Source organism: Corapipo altera, unplaced genomic scaffold (genome assembly GCF_003945725.1).
Source record: "Corapipo altera isolate COAL_440 unplaced genomic scaffold, ASM394572v1 271, whole genome shotgun sequence".
Classification (NCBI taxonomy): domain Eukaryota; kingdom Metazoa; phylum Chordata; class Aves; order Passeriformes; family Pipridae; genus Corapipo; species Corapipo altera.
This window is the reverse complement of record NW_020884935.1, coordinates 209,730-226,285: the sequence shown is the minus strand read 5'-3', so window position 1 is coordinate 226,285 and position 16,556 is coordinate 209,730. Positions and strand designations below refer to the sequence as shown.

The window sequence follows — 16,556 nt, the reverse complement described above, 5'->3', positions numbered from 1 at the left end:
CCCCCCCTCCCCTCCCCTGTCCGCCGTGCCCGTGGCCGCGCGTGCGCGGGGCGGGGCGGGCGGGGGCGGCTGCGCAGCCAGGAGGGTCGGCCCGGGCGGCGGCGGCAGCGGCGGCAGCAGCGGCGGCGGCGGGGCCGGGCGGGCACAGCGGCGGCGGCGCCATGAGGCCCGGGCAGGGGCTCCGAGAGTAAGTGCGGCCACGGCGGGAGGGCGCCGGCCACGCCGACACCTCCTCCTGCTTCTCTTCCTCCGCCGCCTCTCCCTCGCAGCGCGGCGGGACCGGCGCGGCGCTGCCCCCCCCCCCCCTCCTCCGCCCTGCTCCCCATTGTCCTTCCCGGGTGTCCCCTCCCCACTGCCGCTGAGGGATCACCAGTGTCGCGACCCGCGTCCGTGTCGCGACCCGCCCCCCCCCTCTGTCGCGACATCCGCCTCCCCGGGGTGTCCCCTCCCCAGCGCCCGGGTCCCTCGGCAGCCCCTGAAATGCCTCCCCCTGGGTACCACACACGCGGCCCGGATCGCGATAGTGCGCCAGCCATCGCGATAGAAGTGCCGTCAGGGGAGACGGGGGGATTGCGGTCGCAGTGCGAGCACATCCTTTGTGTGATTCTTTCCCCAAGAAAAGTGTCCTTTTGCGAGAGAATCGCAAGCTTGTCTGGGTTGGAAGGGACCTTAAAGACCATCTCTCGTCCCAGCCCCCCCGCCATGGGCAGGGCACAGATATCGTCAGTAAATCATCCGTCGTTTTTATTCCCTACCAACCGATTTTCAAGCGTCTTAAGAAGAAGAAGAAGAAGGAGAAAACTGCAGAGCTGGACTCCTCTGTTCTCAGTCCACTCGTGCAGCAAAGTGTTGAAATGGTTTTGGTTCTGCAGTGTGTGAACCTCCCCGAGCAGCACCTGCGAGAGCTCACAGACGCCTCACCCTCCCTTGGTATCACCTCTCATCACTTGGTACAAGTTTAGGGTAAATCACAGGTGCAGGTTAATTAGTTCAGCCATAATTTGTTCTACTCGCTTCTTAGCACGGTCCTTAATTTTCTCTCTAGCCACAGTCTCAAGAAAACATAAGTTCCTTGGGAAAACTTTTTGCAGCAATACTTTTTATCCCCTCTTTATTGCACAAACCCGATTCTTTGTTGCCCCGGTCGCTGTGGGAGAGGAGGGAGCTGGGAGCTCAGGAGGATGAGGTTGGGTTCCTGAGTGATGTCATTTGTGCTGGAGCAACGGTGGTGACTTTGTGATGGAGTAAATCCTCCTGGACGTGTCAGGGCTTCCTGACTCTGTGTGTGTGTGTGTGTGTGCAGCGGAAACTTCATCTGATTCAGCAGCTGACTGAGAAAATCCCGTGCTCGGTGCTACACAGGCACTGAGGGAACAGAGTGATGATAGTTGCATTTTCCTTTCAGTATGTGTATTTCTGGTCAGGGTTTTTTTCAGCCTAAGAATTTGAACTTGCTGGAGTCTGTTCATTTAAGTAGGTACATAAAGCAGTAGGTAAAGATGCTCTTGAAGGGTCTTAGAGATATTAGAGGTGGAGAGAGCAGGGAGTGAAGGATGCAGGGAGAGTGTTGAGGTGCTTCTGGTGTCCTGTAAAGTCATTCCAGAGGGTCTGGAAACTTGGAGGGGGGAAAGCAATGATAAAGAAAGGAAACTTGAAAGCAGATGAACTCACTATTAATTTTTAGCAGGAGAAGGTTTGGATCAAAAGCAAGTAATAGAGCAAACAGAGGTCAAGATTTGAAATTAACACAGGATCTAAACTTTCATGAAAAAATGTTCCCATAAAAGAGAGGGTGTACATTTCCTAAATGATATTTACTCTGGTTAGACTTTCTGACCAGAAGAAATCAGAATTGACCCTTATCTGGGGAGCTGGAGGATCAGTTGATGAATTGGCTGTAATTTACAGGCATCGCTTCAAGTATTTTCAATATTTCTCAACTATTTTAAGAAGCTGTATTGAGTTCCAGCCCAAGCAGCCTGATAGTCTGGAGAGAGGAAGGATGCGTATTGCTGGAGCAAGAATTAAGCAAAAATAGATAAATCTGACATAATGGATGACAAGGGAAAGCTGATTGCTGAAAGATGCTGGCATGCTCTGTTCCTGCATGCTTGGCATGTATTCTGTTGTGTTACATGGCTTTTGAAGTGTAAAAAAAAGAGAAAGAAATCTCATTTTGTGCTGAGATAAAAGAAAAGGCAGGTGCTTAAATTCTGCTCGGGATCAGCTTTGATACTGACATGAAGTGGTGACCTCGCTTGTGTTTAAGCCTCTGTCACTTTGTGAACTTCTCAATTGAATAAATAATTCACTTAGCACCAAATAAATGCCATTTTATGAGATGGTATTTTTGATCCCCTTTTCACTCCACATAGCAAACAATTTCACACTTTTTCTGCTTGAGCACAGCCCGGGGTGCTATTTCTGTTAATAACATTAAAAATATGTTGGAGAATGTCCATGTAGTATTGGTTTTTTTCTCCAAATGCAAAATTAAGGAACCTTTGTGTTCTCTGCAGCTTGGATATTTGCCTTCGTTTAAGTCTTATTTGTATTTGTTTCAAGTTGTCCTCTGATAGATGAGCTTTCATATCTGTGCTTCTGGGAGCTGTTACCAGATCAAGAGGAGAAGTAAGGATTTTTGTCAAGGACTGAAGTATCTGTGTTTCCCAGAAGCTCAGACTGCTGTGTCACGTGCAGGAGCCTCAGCTTGTGTCCTCTCCAGCACCTGCTGAAATGCCTGGGTGTGGGATAGAAACTTTTATAGCTGTCTCCAGTGCAACACTTTTCCACACTGGTTTGTCCATTCATCTCTATTCTTCTTCATTTTTGACCTTGACTCATTACTGGCCAGCACATGGAAATGGGAGGGAAGGAGGTAGAGGTGTTGCTCTGGCTGCCCCCGCCCCAAAACCTTCATCACCAAAACATTTTATATCCTATATGCTGCTACCTCTTCAGTGAGGTATCAGTGAGGGGAGTCACTGATCTGTGAAGTGTGAGATGCAGTAATGTCCATTCTGTATTTCTCTAAAGCTTGGTAACTTCCAGGATTCTGGGATTTATGGGGTTGCTAAATACACCACTGAGCACATAGCCACAGCCCGACTTGTTCGAGTTATTTAACAGATGATCAGCACTTTTAAATAATTGCTTTAAGAACATGTAGTTCAGTGAAATGCTACACCCAGCAGGTGAGTAACAGGTCACTCCGTTGTGCTGTACACTGTAACCAGGACCTGCTGACTCCTCTGAGGCTGTTTTTTGGGTAAGATACTCCTAAGGATGAGTAAAGGTTTTGCAGTTTTCTCCATCTGCAATGGGCGTATCCCCATTTTTCAGTATTTTAAATACTTTCGAACTGGGGATTGAAGTGAATAATTGAGATTTTTATTCCTTGTGTGGTATGCCACATTCCCATTTTCCCATTGTATTTTGTGAGTCCTATGACTGTGAATGCTAAAATGAGTTTGTCACACTATTCATCATTTTTCTTTCTAAAAAAAATTGCTTTCCAAGTACTGACAGAACTCCTGAACAGCCTTTCTGCTGACGGACATCCAGAAAAGTTGTTTTGAACTTCACCCAAAGGTATTTTTCCAAGGGGTTGTATTCCTTCAAAAGCTGATCTTGCTATCCAAACTAGGCATAGCTTGGCCTCAGTTTGCCTGCACCTGGAGCTGACAGAGACTGCTGTGTTCATCAGCTGCTGGTTTCAATGGTTTTATTAATTTGGTTTAAAGGGACACTTAAAAAACCAGTGACTGTAGCCTATGGATGATCTGTGGCTGGTCTGACTTTGTAGACCCTGTAGACCCCTTTTCCTTAATTAGGGACATTCTGTCTGGGTGTCTCTCCATGCCAACCTGTTCATTTTTTATTTGTTACATTGTTGCTATAATTATTCCCCCATTGTGCTCAGGAGTTATGCTTCATTTACATATTCTCATTGCTTGACTTGTTTATGCCGTGTTTGAAGATCAGTCCAAGTTTCCAGGGTTTGTGAAGAAAATGGTGATATTTTGCTATTGGAATAATTTCACAGGAATGTATTTGGCTGCAGCGTGACCCTGGTAGGGAATAGTGGGGGTGTAGCACTCAGGGGGTGTGCAGGGATGAAAACTGGGAGGGATTTTTAATGTGAATTTCCAAGTCCCGTACAGCGATTCTGGAGTGCTTGGAATGTGTGGAGCAGTGGAATGTCTGGTTTGTTGATGTATTTAGAGATAACTGAGCTGCTCCAGGCTTTTAAATAGATGCATTGATGGGTGTACTACGGGGAAACGTGTTAGAAAACAGGTCCTCCGTAAATGCAACACATTTGAGACAAACCCTTAAGTATAATTCTGCTGAATTAGGTGTCAGATCCTGCCTCCAGCAGGAGTGGGCTCTGCAGCACCCTCGGCGTGCGACGAGTGCGAATGTTTAATTTTTTACGATGCCTGTAGTAACGTGAGGTAGAAAAGGTGAACCGTGAAAGTGAAGCTATTTTTAGTATTTAAAAAAAAAAAAAAAAGGCAGTCAAAAAAATGATCTACTAAGTGATACATTGCTGACGTCTGTAGCGCAGCCAACCCAATTAAGGTGCCGTATATTGTTTCCAGCAGGATTCTGATTGTTTCTAATTTGGGAACCACGCGAGAGCAAGTGGAAATAGGTGAAACACCGTGCTCTGCTCTTCAGGGTGGATCCAGCATCCAGTTGTGCTCTCTAATTTCACTTCTCGTACTGGGACAATCTCCCTGGCCTGGCTAAGATGGAGCCACGGGCAAAAAAAAATTCCTACCTGTTTTTATTGGTAAAACATCACGTAAGTCAGTGTTGAGCGCTGTGGATTCTTCTTTCATTTCCTGACCCCAGTGTAACCTTTGCTGTGTCCTGCTATCCCTCTCCTTGCCTTGATGTTAAACTTGGAGTGTGCATGTTGGAGGATGTGAGTCTCACAGTCCTGCCCTTTCCTGTGACTTTCCCTTGCCACTCATTTTGTTCCCTCTCTGTTGGCAGTTCCTGCACACAAAATGCTCTGAAAAATGTCATACAGTGACTGTCTTGAGCCAATACTGTGTGTGTATATATATATATATATATATATATGTATAAAAAATGTATTGGATGGAAATAGCATAGTATGAACCTTTTTCAAAAAAGAAATTATGCAGGTGCTCCCACTCTCCAAAGTAAACTTCCTCCTCTGCTAATCTTTTTTTAAACCTGGAATGAAAAAAAACATGTGTTCTTAACATCTGGAAAGGGGAGCCCTTCATGCCTCCTTTATTATTCTTTTATCCAGCATTGTTCTTCATTCACCCTTCTCTTCAGGCACTGTTTTTCTCAATTTTTTGTCTTATAAGCTTGAGGAATGTCGTGTGCTTTGGCTTTGTTGTGGACAGGGAAAATTAGGGATTTGGTTGCCCTTCACTTCCAGCTCATTAGTCTGTTTTGATTCTGGGTTGGTTTTATATCTTCAGCTACAGCAAAGCCCTCAGCTTTTGCCTGGAAGGGGTGATGTATTCCTGGAGCCGGTAATTTGTGCATCCTTTGACTTTAAACTGTTCACAACTCTGCTGAGCCTTTGTGAATGAGCGTGGAGGAAAATCGATATGTGAAAAAGCTGGAGCAGGGGAGGGAAAACAGCTTTTTCCTGGTCACACCATTGCCTGATTTAGTTTTCGTGTCTGTGAACTCTTCAGTGTTTAAATTTAGAAATGGATTGTTTTGGAACAAGTCACTTTTTAGATCATTTCCAGGAGATTTGTGTGTAATTTAATCCCATTTAGGTTTGCTACTCTGATCTGCTTGTTCCACGAGACTTCAGGTTCTCTCTCTCCCTGTACCTCTCCCACTATTTTCTACAAATCTGCTGGGGTTTTTTCCAGTCAAACCTTCAGCAGCATTTATGAATCCTGTTATATCTTCTCAGTTCCCTTTTTCTAGTCATTAACAAAGTGATGTTTGTTAAAATAGCCTGAACATTTGAAAACTGTAACTTTAATGTCTCTGAAGCATTTCATAAGTGATTGTTATTTAAACACTCTAGAAATGGAATGCGTGTACTTCAGAAATTAACCTGAATAGTATCTTTAATATTTCTGCTGTATATTCTCTTGTATTTACTGTGAATTTCCAACACAGCTTAGTTTAATATTTCAGGGTGTCTTTTTAGTTACAACTTATCAATGAAGTTGCTGATTAAGAACCAAAAGAAGTCTCAAAATGTGACAGTCCGACATAACACTTCAACCAGTTAAATTTAAAGTCGAGACAGGAAAGAATTAAGATTTTTCCATACTTCCATCTAGTGTGCATGGGGGAAATTGCATCCACGGTTAAAATCCCAGATATTCTCTGCTGGCAGTTCCAGTTGGGCAAGGATCATCTCATCCATTGGTCTTTGTTAAGCAGTAACTGCTGATAGACTGTGTGGCATCCCAGGGCTGACAGGTTTTAGTTCCAAGTATTTATGTGGCGGTACCTTTGCGATGTCCATAAAATGGCGACGCCTGAAGTTTAAGAAAAATCACCTTTCACCGTGTGGTGTTCATGCTCTCCTTCAGTGTGTTCTGCTCTATTTACTTGTCACTCTGTGCTAGAATTTCAGCTGCTTGATTTATGAATTATTGCTATTGAAATAAAATTAAAGTGGCTGTTCAGTTATTTAAGAGCCAATTAAATCTGATTTTATTCTGATGTAACATTTCCAGTGAAATGGCATAAAATGCAGTCTGTGGAGGAAAGTTAGGTCTAGAAATGGTTAGTGTTTATTTTTTATAATCTGTACTTTCGACAGCTTGTCTTGCCCATTGAAATCCATTGCAATCTCACAGCAGTGAGTGTAGATGTTAGAAGTTGCTCTGTATAAGGAAATAAAACAGGTTTGGTGTTTTCCATGATCCTGTATAAACCTTTAGTCGTGGCTGCTGGTTGGAGAACGCATCCATCCAGAAGAAAGAAATTTCCCTTGTTTGCAGTGCTTTTGGACAACAGAATTTATTTACCAGCCTTTGGTGACTTTGAAAGGTAGAAACAAAGGGTCTTCTGGGACGGACTCAAATCATGGGCTGTGCTGTCTTGAGGGCTCGGCGTTAATATTAGTTGAGTTTGCAGTATCAGATTGTGCTAATTACTGCGAGGTCCCCGCTCACAGGGGACACTCAGGACGAGGTACTTTGAGAAGTGCAGCCCAAGGACCTCGTTCATGCGTGACGGGCAGAGATGGGTCGTTTGTTGCGTGGTATTGGGGAGCCAAGTTCACTCTTAAAAGATCTGCCTGGGCGTGGACGTGCCGAAAAGCACCAGAAAATACCCTGCCAAACCTTACAGTCCTGTATTTTGTTAGCAGTAAATACACCAAGTGGAGAATGGGCAGGTAGCCTTCATTATGTGTGGCAATTAAAACATATCTCTTGATAGTGGTATTTCTTCTTAGGGGAAATGGCAGTGCCAATCCCAGTTTTATTTTGACAATTTCACACCATACATTTTGTCTTCTGTGGGCTGGGAGAGCACTGGCTGAGGCTATTTCGATATGAGGAGTCTGGTTTGCCTTATTTTTTATTAAAAATAAATCATATTGATGCGGATCTAATTTTATTTGGGACTAGACAAGCCTGCACTAGCCAGCTCTCAGGTTTGTGGCGTCTGTCTCCGACAAGATCACAGATACAGAGAAAATGATTTATTTTAGTATCCAGTGCTTAGATAAAATTCTGGTTTTGTGCAGATGGCATTGAAAGAATAACACATAGCTCAGACGAATTTGTATAAAGCACTGTATATTTGTACCAGAATCCAAATCTTCAGTACATCAGTAATATTGAGATTTATATTATTATTCTAGTCTTGGGTTTTTTTGGCCTTAGAATTAATTGCTGCATGTAGAGGTCGGTGTACTCTAGTTTGGCTACTCCCTGCATCTTGGTGGGGTGCTTCCAACTTCACCCCAAAGAGGTTGGGAATTGTCTGGTTGATACTGGAGAATACTTTTGGGTTTTGGGATGGAAGATGTTCAGAGCAGTGCAGAGCAGGAGCATGAGGATGCTCAGCTCTTTGGAGAGGGTTGGAGACGGTGCAGGTGTTTGGGAGGTACCTGCTCCTCCCTCAAAGGCTTTTATAAAACACTTTAGTAGAGCACGATCAAATCCAGACAGTGGCACTAATTCTAAATAAGTGTTTGCTAAACAACATTAATGGATTTAAAATGTTTTTAGGAATAGTTATTAGTCCTTCAGTCTCGTATGGTGAAGGGAGTTTTGTCTCAATGGGGGGCTGCCATTTTAATGCTTCCTGGCAGGAGGCCTATTTTGATCATGCAAATTAGGTTGGAAAAAGTAGGCTAAGCCATTAAAAAGTAGGAGAGATCATGAAATTTTAAATTTTTAAGGTGACTGTTTTTCTAATTATTAACATTTTTGTTATCATCGTTTACGTATGTCACTTCATTTTCCTTAATTCTCATGTCCTCATCCCTTAACTCTGACAACCTCAGTGCCAGTTGCTCCTGTATCCACTGCTCAAAATGGAAACTGTAGCCCATTGGCTATTATATTCCCAGCAAGGTGCTTGGAAATATTGCCACACGATGTGTTTTGTTGTATAATTAGAAATGCGGATACAGACTTTTTTCTTGCACCGTGATTAATTTTTTTCCTATTCCGTTAACATTAATAGGGACTGAAGGTTAAACTTGGCTTACATAAACTCTGGGTATTTGCAGGATGCTCGTTGGCAAGGGGATTCATTCTGGAAGTGGGAAAGGGGCACATGTGCACATGGGTGAGGGTTGGAGCCGGTGTCCAGAAGACTGGATCTCAGGTGGGAAGATACTGGGATTTTCACCAGGATCTCTTCAGAGGCTCCACCTTTCCCACCAGTTCCTGGCCGGGGGGACAGAGTAACATGGCACTGATGGAATGACGTCCTACTGGGATGTGGGGAAGAGCTCCCTGCAGCCTCTGAGGCACATGGATCCTGTGGCCACCATCCTGCAGGAGCACTGCAGCCCATCCCTCACATCCCGCTCCTCTGGGCAACGAGTGCATCGGCAAAATAAGTGTCTTGGTGCCCGCTGGCTTGTGAGCTTCATTTAATCCTATTAATTTTTAATAGAAGATGAATATTAAGCCAGCACATTTCGAACATGACTTTGCCTGTGCGTGGAAGGACCCTCGATTTCTGTTTGCTTTGGAGGGAAGAGTGTTGGATCCTGCAGGAGCGAGACCCTCCTGGAGCAATGTGGGGCCTGGAGCGAGGGACGTGTCTTTGTAGGGCTGTCACCTTCAGCAAGCACAGCAGCAGTGCCCTGTTCCACCCCAGTGATCACAAGTGTTGGTTGGATTTCAGATGCCTGTCTCCAGAAGGGGTGTTGGTGTGCCGTGCTGCTTGGATAAACGGAGAGGAACTGGGGATTTCCAGCTGAAAGTCTGCAACAGGTGTATTTGCGTGACCCAACCAGACTCTGGTGGAAAACGCCAACAGTTGAATGCCAATTTTACAAGGACTTCAGTAAATATTAATTTAAGTGATTTAGGGGTTCTGTTGTGCAAATAAAGTGTATTTTTAATCACTGTCTTGGGTAGGAGCTAATAGAAGAGAGTTGTGCTGGGGATGGAGAGCTCATACCCACCACCCAACCATGGCTTTGCTACAGCTGATGTTCTGCAGCCTCCAAAACAGTAAACTCGAAACAGGAAGGTCGGCTCTGTGAGCTGATGGTATCTTTGTCATTAAGAGAGGTTCTGGGAAAGTAAGCTGCATTCCTTAGCTCTTGCAACCCTTTTTAATTGTTTTTTCTCACAACCTTAGCCTGATCTTATCACCTAAGTAATTGTTGCATCATATTTACTTTATTCTCTCTACTGGGAAGTCAGATAATTGCTTTATACTTTTTAATGGAAAGTGTTTGGGAAGCCTCTTACCTCTGGGATGTAGATGAGCAGTGCAGCAACTATTGCAAGGCTTGCATTCCTCCCCTTTTTCTGGAGCTGGATGGGAATCCAGTAGGAGAAGGCCTAGACGACTGGCACCTTCTCTAGAATTGAGTAGCAGCCATGAAGTTACTCAGTGGTTTAGACCCCATCATAAAAGTAAAGCTGCCAGCTCTGCTGTGCCTCGTGTTTGGGTATATCTCATCTGCGGGAATATTCAGCCAGACTTTCCTTATGAAGTAGTATTGTAGGGTATTAATTATTCATAGTCAGTTTAATTCTTCTTTCTTGCATATTTAATTGTAATAGCATGCTGTATGTCACAGTGATTTCCCAGAAGAACTGTACACCAAAGGAAAACCATTCAGGTATATAGTCTTAAATACGCCCGTGCTAATCTTTGTTGTTTAATTTTGGAGCAGAATGGGATATTATCAGATGTTTCTTGCAGGGAAACAATTATGCAAAAACATGATTTGGCTTAATCTTTTCAGCTAAAGTTTTCAAGCTGAAATAGCTGGTTTGATTTTTCACTGATGACGTTTACGTTGTCTTGCTTATTTTATGAGGAAAAAATGCTTAATGGGAGGGAGGACGTGACTTTTGTTTTCTTCACTGAAGGGGGGGGAGCCTCTATCAGAGACTTTGGAAGTGTCAATCGATTCTTTGCAGAAGATGAAGGAAGGGAATAAGATTTTTATTGAGTTTTTTTTGAGTGATCAGAATAGCAATGCCAAATGCCTGTGTGATTAAGATTTTTTAAAATTTTTTATTTTAACGACTAGGATGGGCTCTTAGTGCTCGACGTGAGAAAATATTGGAGGCACAGGAACTGCAAATGCATTCACAATTTGATTTGCATTACCCTCCTTCCAGAGCTGTTTCACGCTTGTAAGGCATTTGGTGAAACCGAATCCCTCGAGTTTGGAGAGCAGGATTGTTCTCAGAGATTTACCGTAGGAGTTTAAACTTCTGAAAAATCTGTTTACAATGTGTCTGAACTGGAGGATAGAGGACACAGTAGAGACTGTTATCTGTTTACTGCTCAGATAAGGAGGTGGAATAGATTGCTGGCCTGTTTCTGAACTCTGCTTAATGAATGGTTGCTAGGCAAATTGCATCTCAATCAGCTTAATCCTCAAGATGTCATTTACAGGTCTGCTCTTTGTGAGGGCCAGAACCGTGCGCTTTCAAACTGCACAGGCCAGAAATTGCTAGCAAAGCAGCTTAGAATAGCTTGTTCAAAAATTCAGCGTACATGTGCTGCTGAGCTGCCCAATTTAAAGTGCCTGTTGTCGCAGGGCCGTCACTGCCTGGCCATGCGCGAGATGAGGCGCTCAGTGATAGACAGGAGGCAGCAGCATCCTTAGCACCCTTTCTGGATCAGCACAGCCCACACCACCACGTTTTGGCACTGGATTAACGTGAAAGAAAACGTTTCTAAATGGGGACTGCACTGCTGACGTGATGAAAGGTATTTCTGCTTTGGCTGAGTTTGCTCAGAGCTGGGTGTGATTTTGGGGTGTATATGTGGGACATGATTAACAGGTGGAAATGGGAAGGGGGTGTTACGTGGCATGGGACAGGGAGCTGGGGCTGGCCTTGGTGAGAGAGCTGTTAGCAGGAGAGGGCACGGGCTGGTTGCATGAAGGTTTTATCCTGCCTCTGGAACATTGGACTTTCTCCCGAAGCATCAGACGAGAGCCAATTAATTGCATATGCTGGCATGTGTGATGCCCACATGCATTAGGCTCATGGTTTAATCCAAAGGAAAAAGTTTCCTAACATAGTTAAGCTTTAACAGTCTCTTTGTAAAGAAAGATAACAAGATACTTGTTTTTATTGGTTTCCCATGACAGCGATTAATCTTCTTGTGGGCAGTGCATTGTTCTTTGCATGGCTACACCTTCCTTTCCTTTGAAACACATCCTCTGAGTGCTGTGTGTCATGACACCAAACACTGTAAAGGCAAACCGGAAAGGACTGGACTTGTTGAATGCAAAAGACATTTTAGAACTGTTCATGGTCACCGTGTGCTGATGTGAAATGTCCTTCACGTGACACGGTTATTAAAAGTACAGGTGTAAGCCCAGTGCGTGAACTTTGCAGTGCTTGCATGGTTGGGATGTGTGCAGCTTTTGTGTTAGTTCAAAAATACTGTTTTTCAGGAAACATTAAAACGTTGAGAGCCTCTCCAAATAAACCATAAATAAAATATTCCACCTTAGTCACCAGCAAAATGACAGTGGTGCCAGCGACTTTACGCTGTGGATGGGAAGAGGGCTGTTGAACAGAAGACTTTGTGATCAGAGAGTGCTTTTCATGCAAATGAAGATTTTATTACATGCTGCTGAATCAGGGGCTTGTGTAGCGAGAACAGCACAGAAGTGATAAGATCACTTTGTCATAGCTTGAAATTTTGCCCAGCGTGTCTTTCAGTTTGCTGAAACGGGCAAGAAACACTCTTGTTAAGGGCACAGCAGTAGCTGATACAATATTAGGGGGTGCAGGGCTCTCGTTTCGTGGTATGGTCTGCCTGCAGTGATCTGCCACGTGTCCACAGCCCTGATTTGAAAGCAAGGTGGAACTGCAACCTGTAGGTGACTCTGAGTAGCAGCAAAGTTATAAACATGCCCATTCCTGATGAGATCCTGGTTCTGCTCTTGGTGAATGGGTCTGGAATCTCCTCTCTGCTGCAAGCCAGGAGCTGTTAGCATTGGTCAGAGCAGAATTGTCCATCGTTTTAGCTGGGATAGCCTGTTGGCTGTTCCTGGGTCATGCAGGAGCTCTGCACATGCTGTGGAGCTGTGTTTTGCTGCAGAGGGCACCCATCCAGGGCTGACTGCCTCTGCTGGCTTTCCTTTTGTATTCACTAGCTGATATCATCTTCCCGATGTCCTCCTTTCACGCTGAGAACCTGCTTGGTTTAATGAGGACTGTTGTTGCCAACAAGTGAATGGATATGTGTAGTGGAATAGGCACCCACATCTTCCCCTGCACATGGGTAGTGTTCAGCATCCTGATGTGACCTTGGTGAAAGTTCTCCAGCATGTTACTTTCCCTCTTTATTTATCTCCTTTGCTGTGTAGCAGCTTTCCTTACAGGGGAGTGTCTGAGCTGTTGGAAATCTGTCCTCTCTTCTCTTCCTCTCTCCAGAGACATTGTCAGCATAACACCCAAACTACTGAGATTGACGCCTGAATACTCTGCTTTTGCACAATCAGAAGGCATTCAGTGAAGTAGCAAGAGGAGAAGAAGTTTAAGATTTAGGACTGACATTTTCAATCCATAATCTTGAACAGTCTTGGTAAGGAAGGGTCAGAGACTTTCTTCATATGGGATGCCCCTGTATGTGTGTGTTTGACGTCCATCAGAATGTATAGCACAGAGAAGAAACATTCTTAACAGCCACTGGATTTCAGAATGGGGCTGTTCATATTTCAGATTCTTATCTGAAGAGTCTAGGAGCAAAATCTAACCCTGCACGTTCCCGGAGAGTTTCAGAGCGGTAGGATGGAACCTTTTGCCTGTGTTTCTCATGCAAATTATGGTAAGGATTATTCAGTGTTTAAAATCTGGTTTATACTGGCTTCTGAATTTCATTTAAAATAAACATCTGGAGAGCTTTTTGATCTCCTGTGCAAGACTGTTGTCTGCCTCGCTCGTTAAAATGACTTCTGCTTAATTTTTAGTGAAAGGCAAAGACCTAGATGGTTTAAGCCCAGAGGCAATCTAAATGGTTCACCTTCTGCAGTTAGAAATTTCCATGAGCCTGTCCAGCAAATACTTGAAATCCATGCTTTTAGGGAATATGGCAGCAATAGGTACCTGTTTCTTCCATGCTGCAGTTTGGGATCTGCAGGTCTGCTACCTGTAGTGCCATTTGTACTTCTGCAGAGCCTTGTTCTCCTGGTGCCGAGCAGGTGTTGGACCGGATGCTCCAGTCAAGAATTATGGTCTTGTCCCTTTGCAGTTTGCAGTCCAAAGCCCTCCTTGGGAAGATTGCCACGGTTTGCCAGTATCCTGCAGTCAGAGCGCTGGATCAGTGTCTCACAGGGGGTAATCAGTTATTTATTCAAATAGCCATTACATTTGGGGTCTGTTTTCTGTGATTTGACAGGAGCTCACTCCTCACCACTGGAGACTGGAACCCTGTACCCATGGGGAGTGCTGGGTGCTGCTTCCTCCAGCTTTCTGGCTTTGAAACAGGTTCCTGTTGCTCTTTGCAGAGCCTGAAGCAGTGGTCTGTGGAGGCAGTGTCTGCAGAGCAGCAGTGACTTTACCTCTTTGTTTTCTCTCTCTATTTATGTCTGTATGGGATCAGCTGGTCCCACATCATGTGTGAAGTAGTTAAATTTTACCCTCCATCTGTAAGATGTGATTTTTTCCCCCCCTCCTTTCTAGTCTCTTTGATCAAATCAAACAAAAACGCAGTGCTTTCATTTCTAGTTTTATAGTTTCAAAGACAATCCCTTGACATGCTCGAGCAGTCTGGACCCGAGTCTTTTTTTTTCCTTAGTCCAAAGGCTCACTGTGTCTTGTGCCTTTCTCTGTATCAGCAGTTGCAATCTGCATTAGCTTTTATCTGCATCAAAAGACAAATGGAAGAGAGCAAGACCCTGCAGGAATGGGAAACAGACTTACATGTGCAATGGAAATATGTAATCCTTACGTTCGGTCTGCCACATGGAGTACAGGCCAGTTTCTATACTGGAAATCTGTAGCCTATACTCCAGAAATGTGAGTTTAGATTTTAGGCTTTGAAGGTTGGTTAATCCCCTCCAGTGGTTAATACCAACATAAAACGCTCTCTGATGTCAAACTTTTCCTCCCAAATGCTTTCTTTTTTTTTTTCCCCCCCTCCTTTTTTTTGCATATGTCAACTATACAAAGCAGCGCTCAATTTGAGAAATTAGCATTCAAACCCTCTGTAAGCACTTTATTTTTGTCCGCTTTGTGAGCAGCTGAACACATGTCCAGGCTGAAATACGCTGAGCTGCTGCTTCCCGGCGCGCGTGCCAGCGCCGCCCGGCACGAGGAGCTCCCGACCACGCAGGCGTGGGAGAATCTGGAACTTTGTCCGGTGTCCTGAAGAGGCACTCCTGACCTCCGTCCCGCAAAAGCACATCTGCAAATCTCCTGCTCGACTGCATCCCAGGGGAGAAGATCCCAGTTAAGCCATACTGAATCATACCCAGCGAGGCGAGCGCTCTGGTCGCTGTCATCCCGATCAAAAATCCGAGCCGTGTCTGATGGCGTTGGGAATGTCGCGGTGCGCGTTCCTCTTTCAGAGGAGCGGTGCTTAAAGCAGAGTGTGTTTTCTCTCTGCATTAAGGAGTCGGATTCAGCTGCTCAAAGCAAGTTGATAAATTGCTTTTCATTAAGTGTCTGAGCGCCAAGGGGTTCGGTGTGCGTTCCAAGGAAAAAATACATTAATTACAGCTTCTGTAGAGCATTTATCAATCACGTAGTTATAAACACTACTAATGCAGTTAATTGAAGGTGGAAGAATTTACCTTTTTGAATTTGTTGACTGTAGCAATTCCGTGACTGGAAAGACAAATTGGAAATGAAAATCGGGGGATACTTTTAGCGGGAGCTGCTCAGTGGAGGTCAGGGCTGTTAGAGGTGGGTTACTGGGAGCTCGGTACTCCTGCTGGCAGGTTTGTGCTGTGTCTGCTGTTGAGGTACAGGTTGCAGTAGCAGTGTTTGTTCTCCTCTCACCCACGCAGCCACGTTGTGTTTGCCATGCAGAGGGATGTCTCACTGCCTGTGGTACAGTTACAGCTGCCTCTGTGTCCTGCTCGTACAATTTATTTATTGCTCTCTGTGTGTTGGCTTTTTTTTTTTTTTTAAAGAAAAAAGCAAGTGCAAAGGAGGAAAGATGCACGAAAGCAGACAAAAATGTCCTGCTCACCTGTAGTCAGTAGAACTTACCATGAAAAAAGAAATCTTTTGTGGATGTAAACTTTGGGTAAAGGTGATGTGCTGGCAGCTGCTGGAGGAGTCAGGTGAGATAGTGCTGAAGTGTTTTATCAGGTCTGCACACAAAAACCTGTGGCGCTTGTGGTGTGAAGAGGTTTTGAAGGCATCTTGCACACTCATGTTGCTTCCCTTGTGGCTGTTTTGAACTGCCAGCTGGGAGACTGGCTGTTTTTCATGCTTCTCAGGAAAGCCCTGAGAGTATCAGAGACTTTTTACAGTAGCTGATACTAATGCATTTCTTGTCCTTTCTTCTGTTGAGCTGTTATGAGGTGGCCTTTGAGTTTACCGGGAGATTGATAAGCACACTAGGTCTGTGTCAGGACAAGCCAGCGGGACACCAGCACCTCGTTATGAAGGTTGACAGGAAAACACCACCCCAAGTGTCTGGTCCAGCTCTTTGGTATTCACCTGATGGCTTCTATTTTCAGCTGGTGGGTGTTTTGTAAGTGTGTTGCAGCTTCTGTTTGAGGTTCTTAGAATGCTTTTCATCTTTGCAGCTGGCTGCACGGTATCTCCAGCTACAGAAGGAGGTCTTATCTTGCCCTTACAAAAGGTAAAATGTGTATCCAAGAGCTGATGTGTTCATGGTCTGGCAGGAAGCTCTGGCACTGTGCACAATCAGACAAATCTCCAATTTTGGATCTTAAA

The 16,556-nt window shown here is 44.6% G+C and overlaps 1 protein-coding gene across 3 annotated transcripts in view; it reads left to right on the top strand.

Moving 5' to 3' along the window:
• The first annotated feature begins 109 nt into the window (after positions 1-109).
• The window catches only part of FAM222B (family with sequence similarity 222 member B), a 36,568-nt gene continuing 20,121 nt past the window's right edge, over positions 110-16,556 (top strand). Inside the window, exons 1-2 of one of the 3 annotated variants that reach the window (XR_003530432.1) lie at positions 160-187; positions 4,608-10,077. Coding sequence is in view for 1 of the 3 variants with exons in the window: in XM_027660312.1 (XP_027516113.1) it covers positions 855-930 (76 nt within the window). In the remaining 2 variants the exon portion in view is untranslated. Of the gene's footprint in view, positions 188-469; positions 931-4,607; positions 10,078-16,556 lie in introns of those variants that run through there. The other 2 variants (XM_027660313.1, XM_027660312.1) reach the window with 2 other exon arrangements.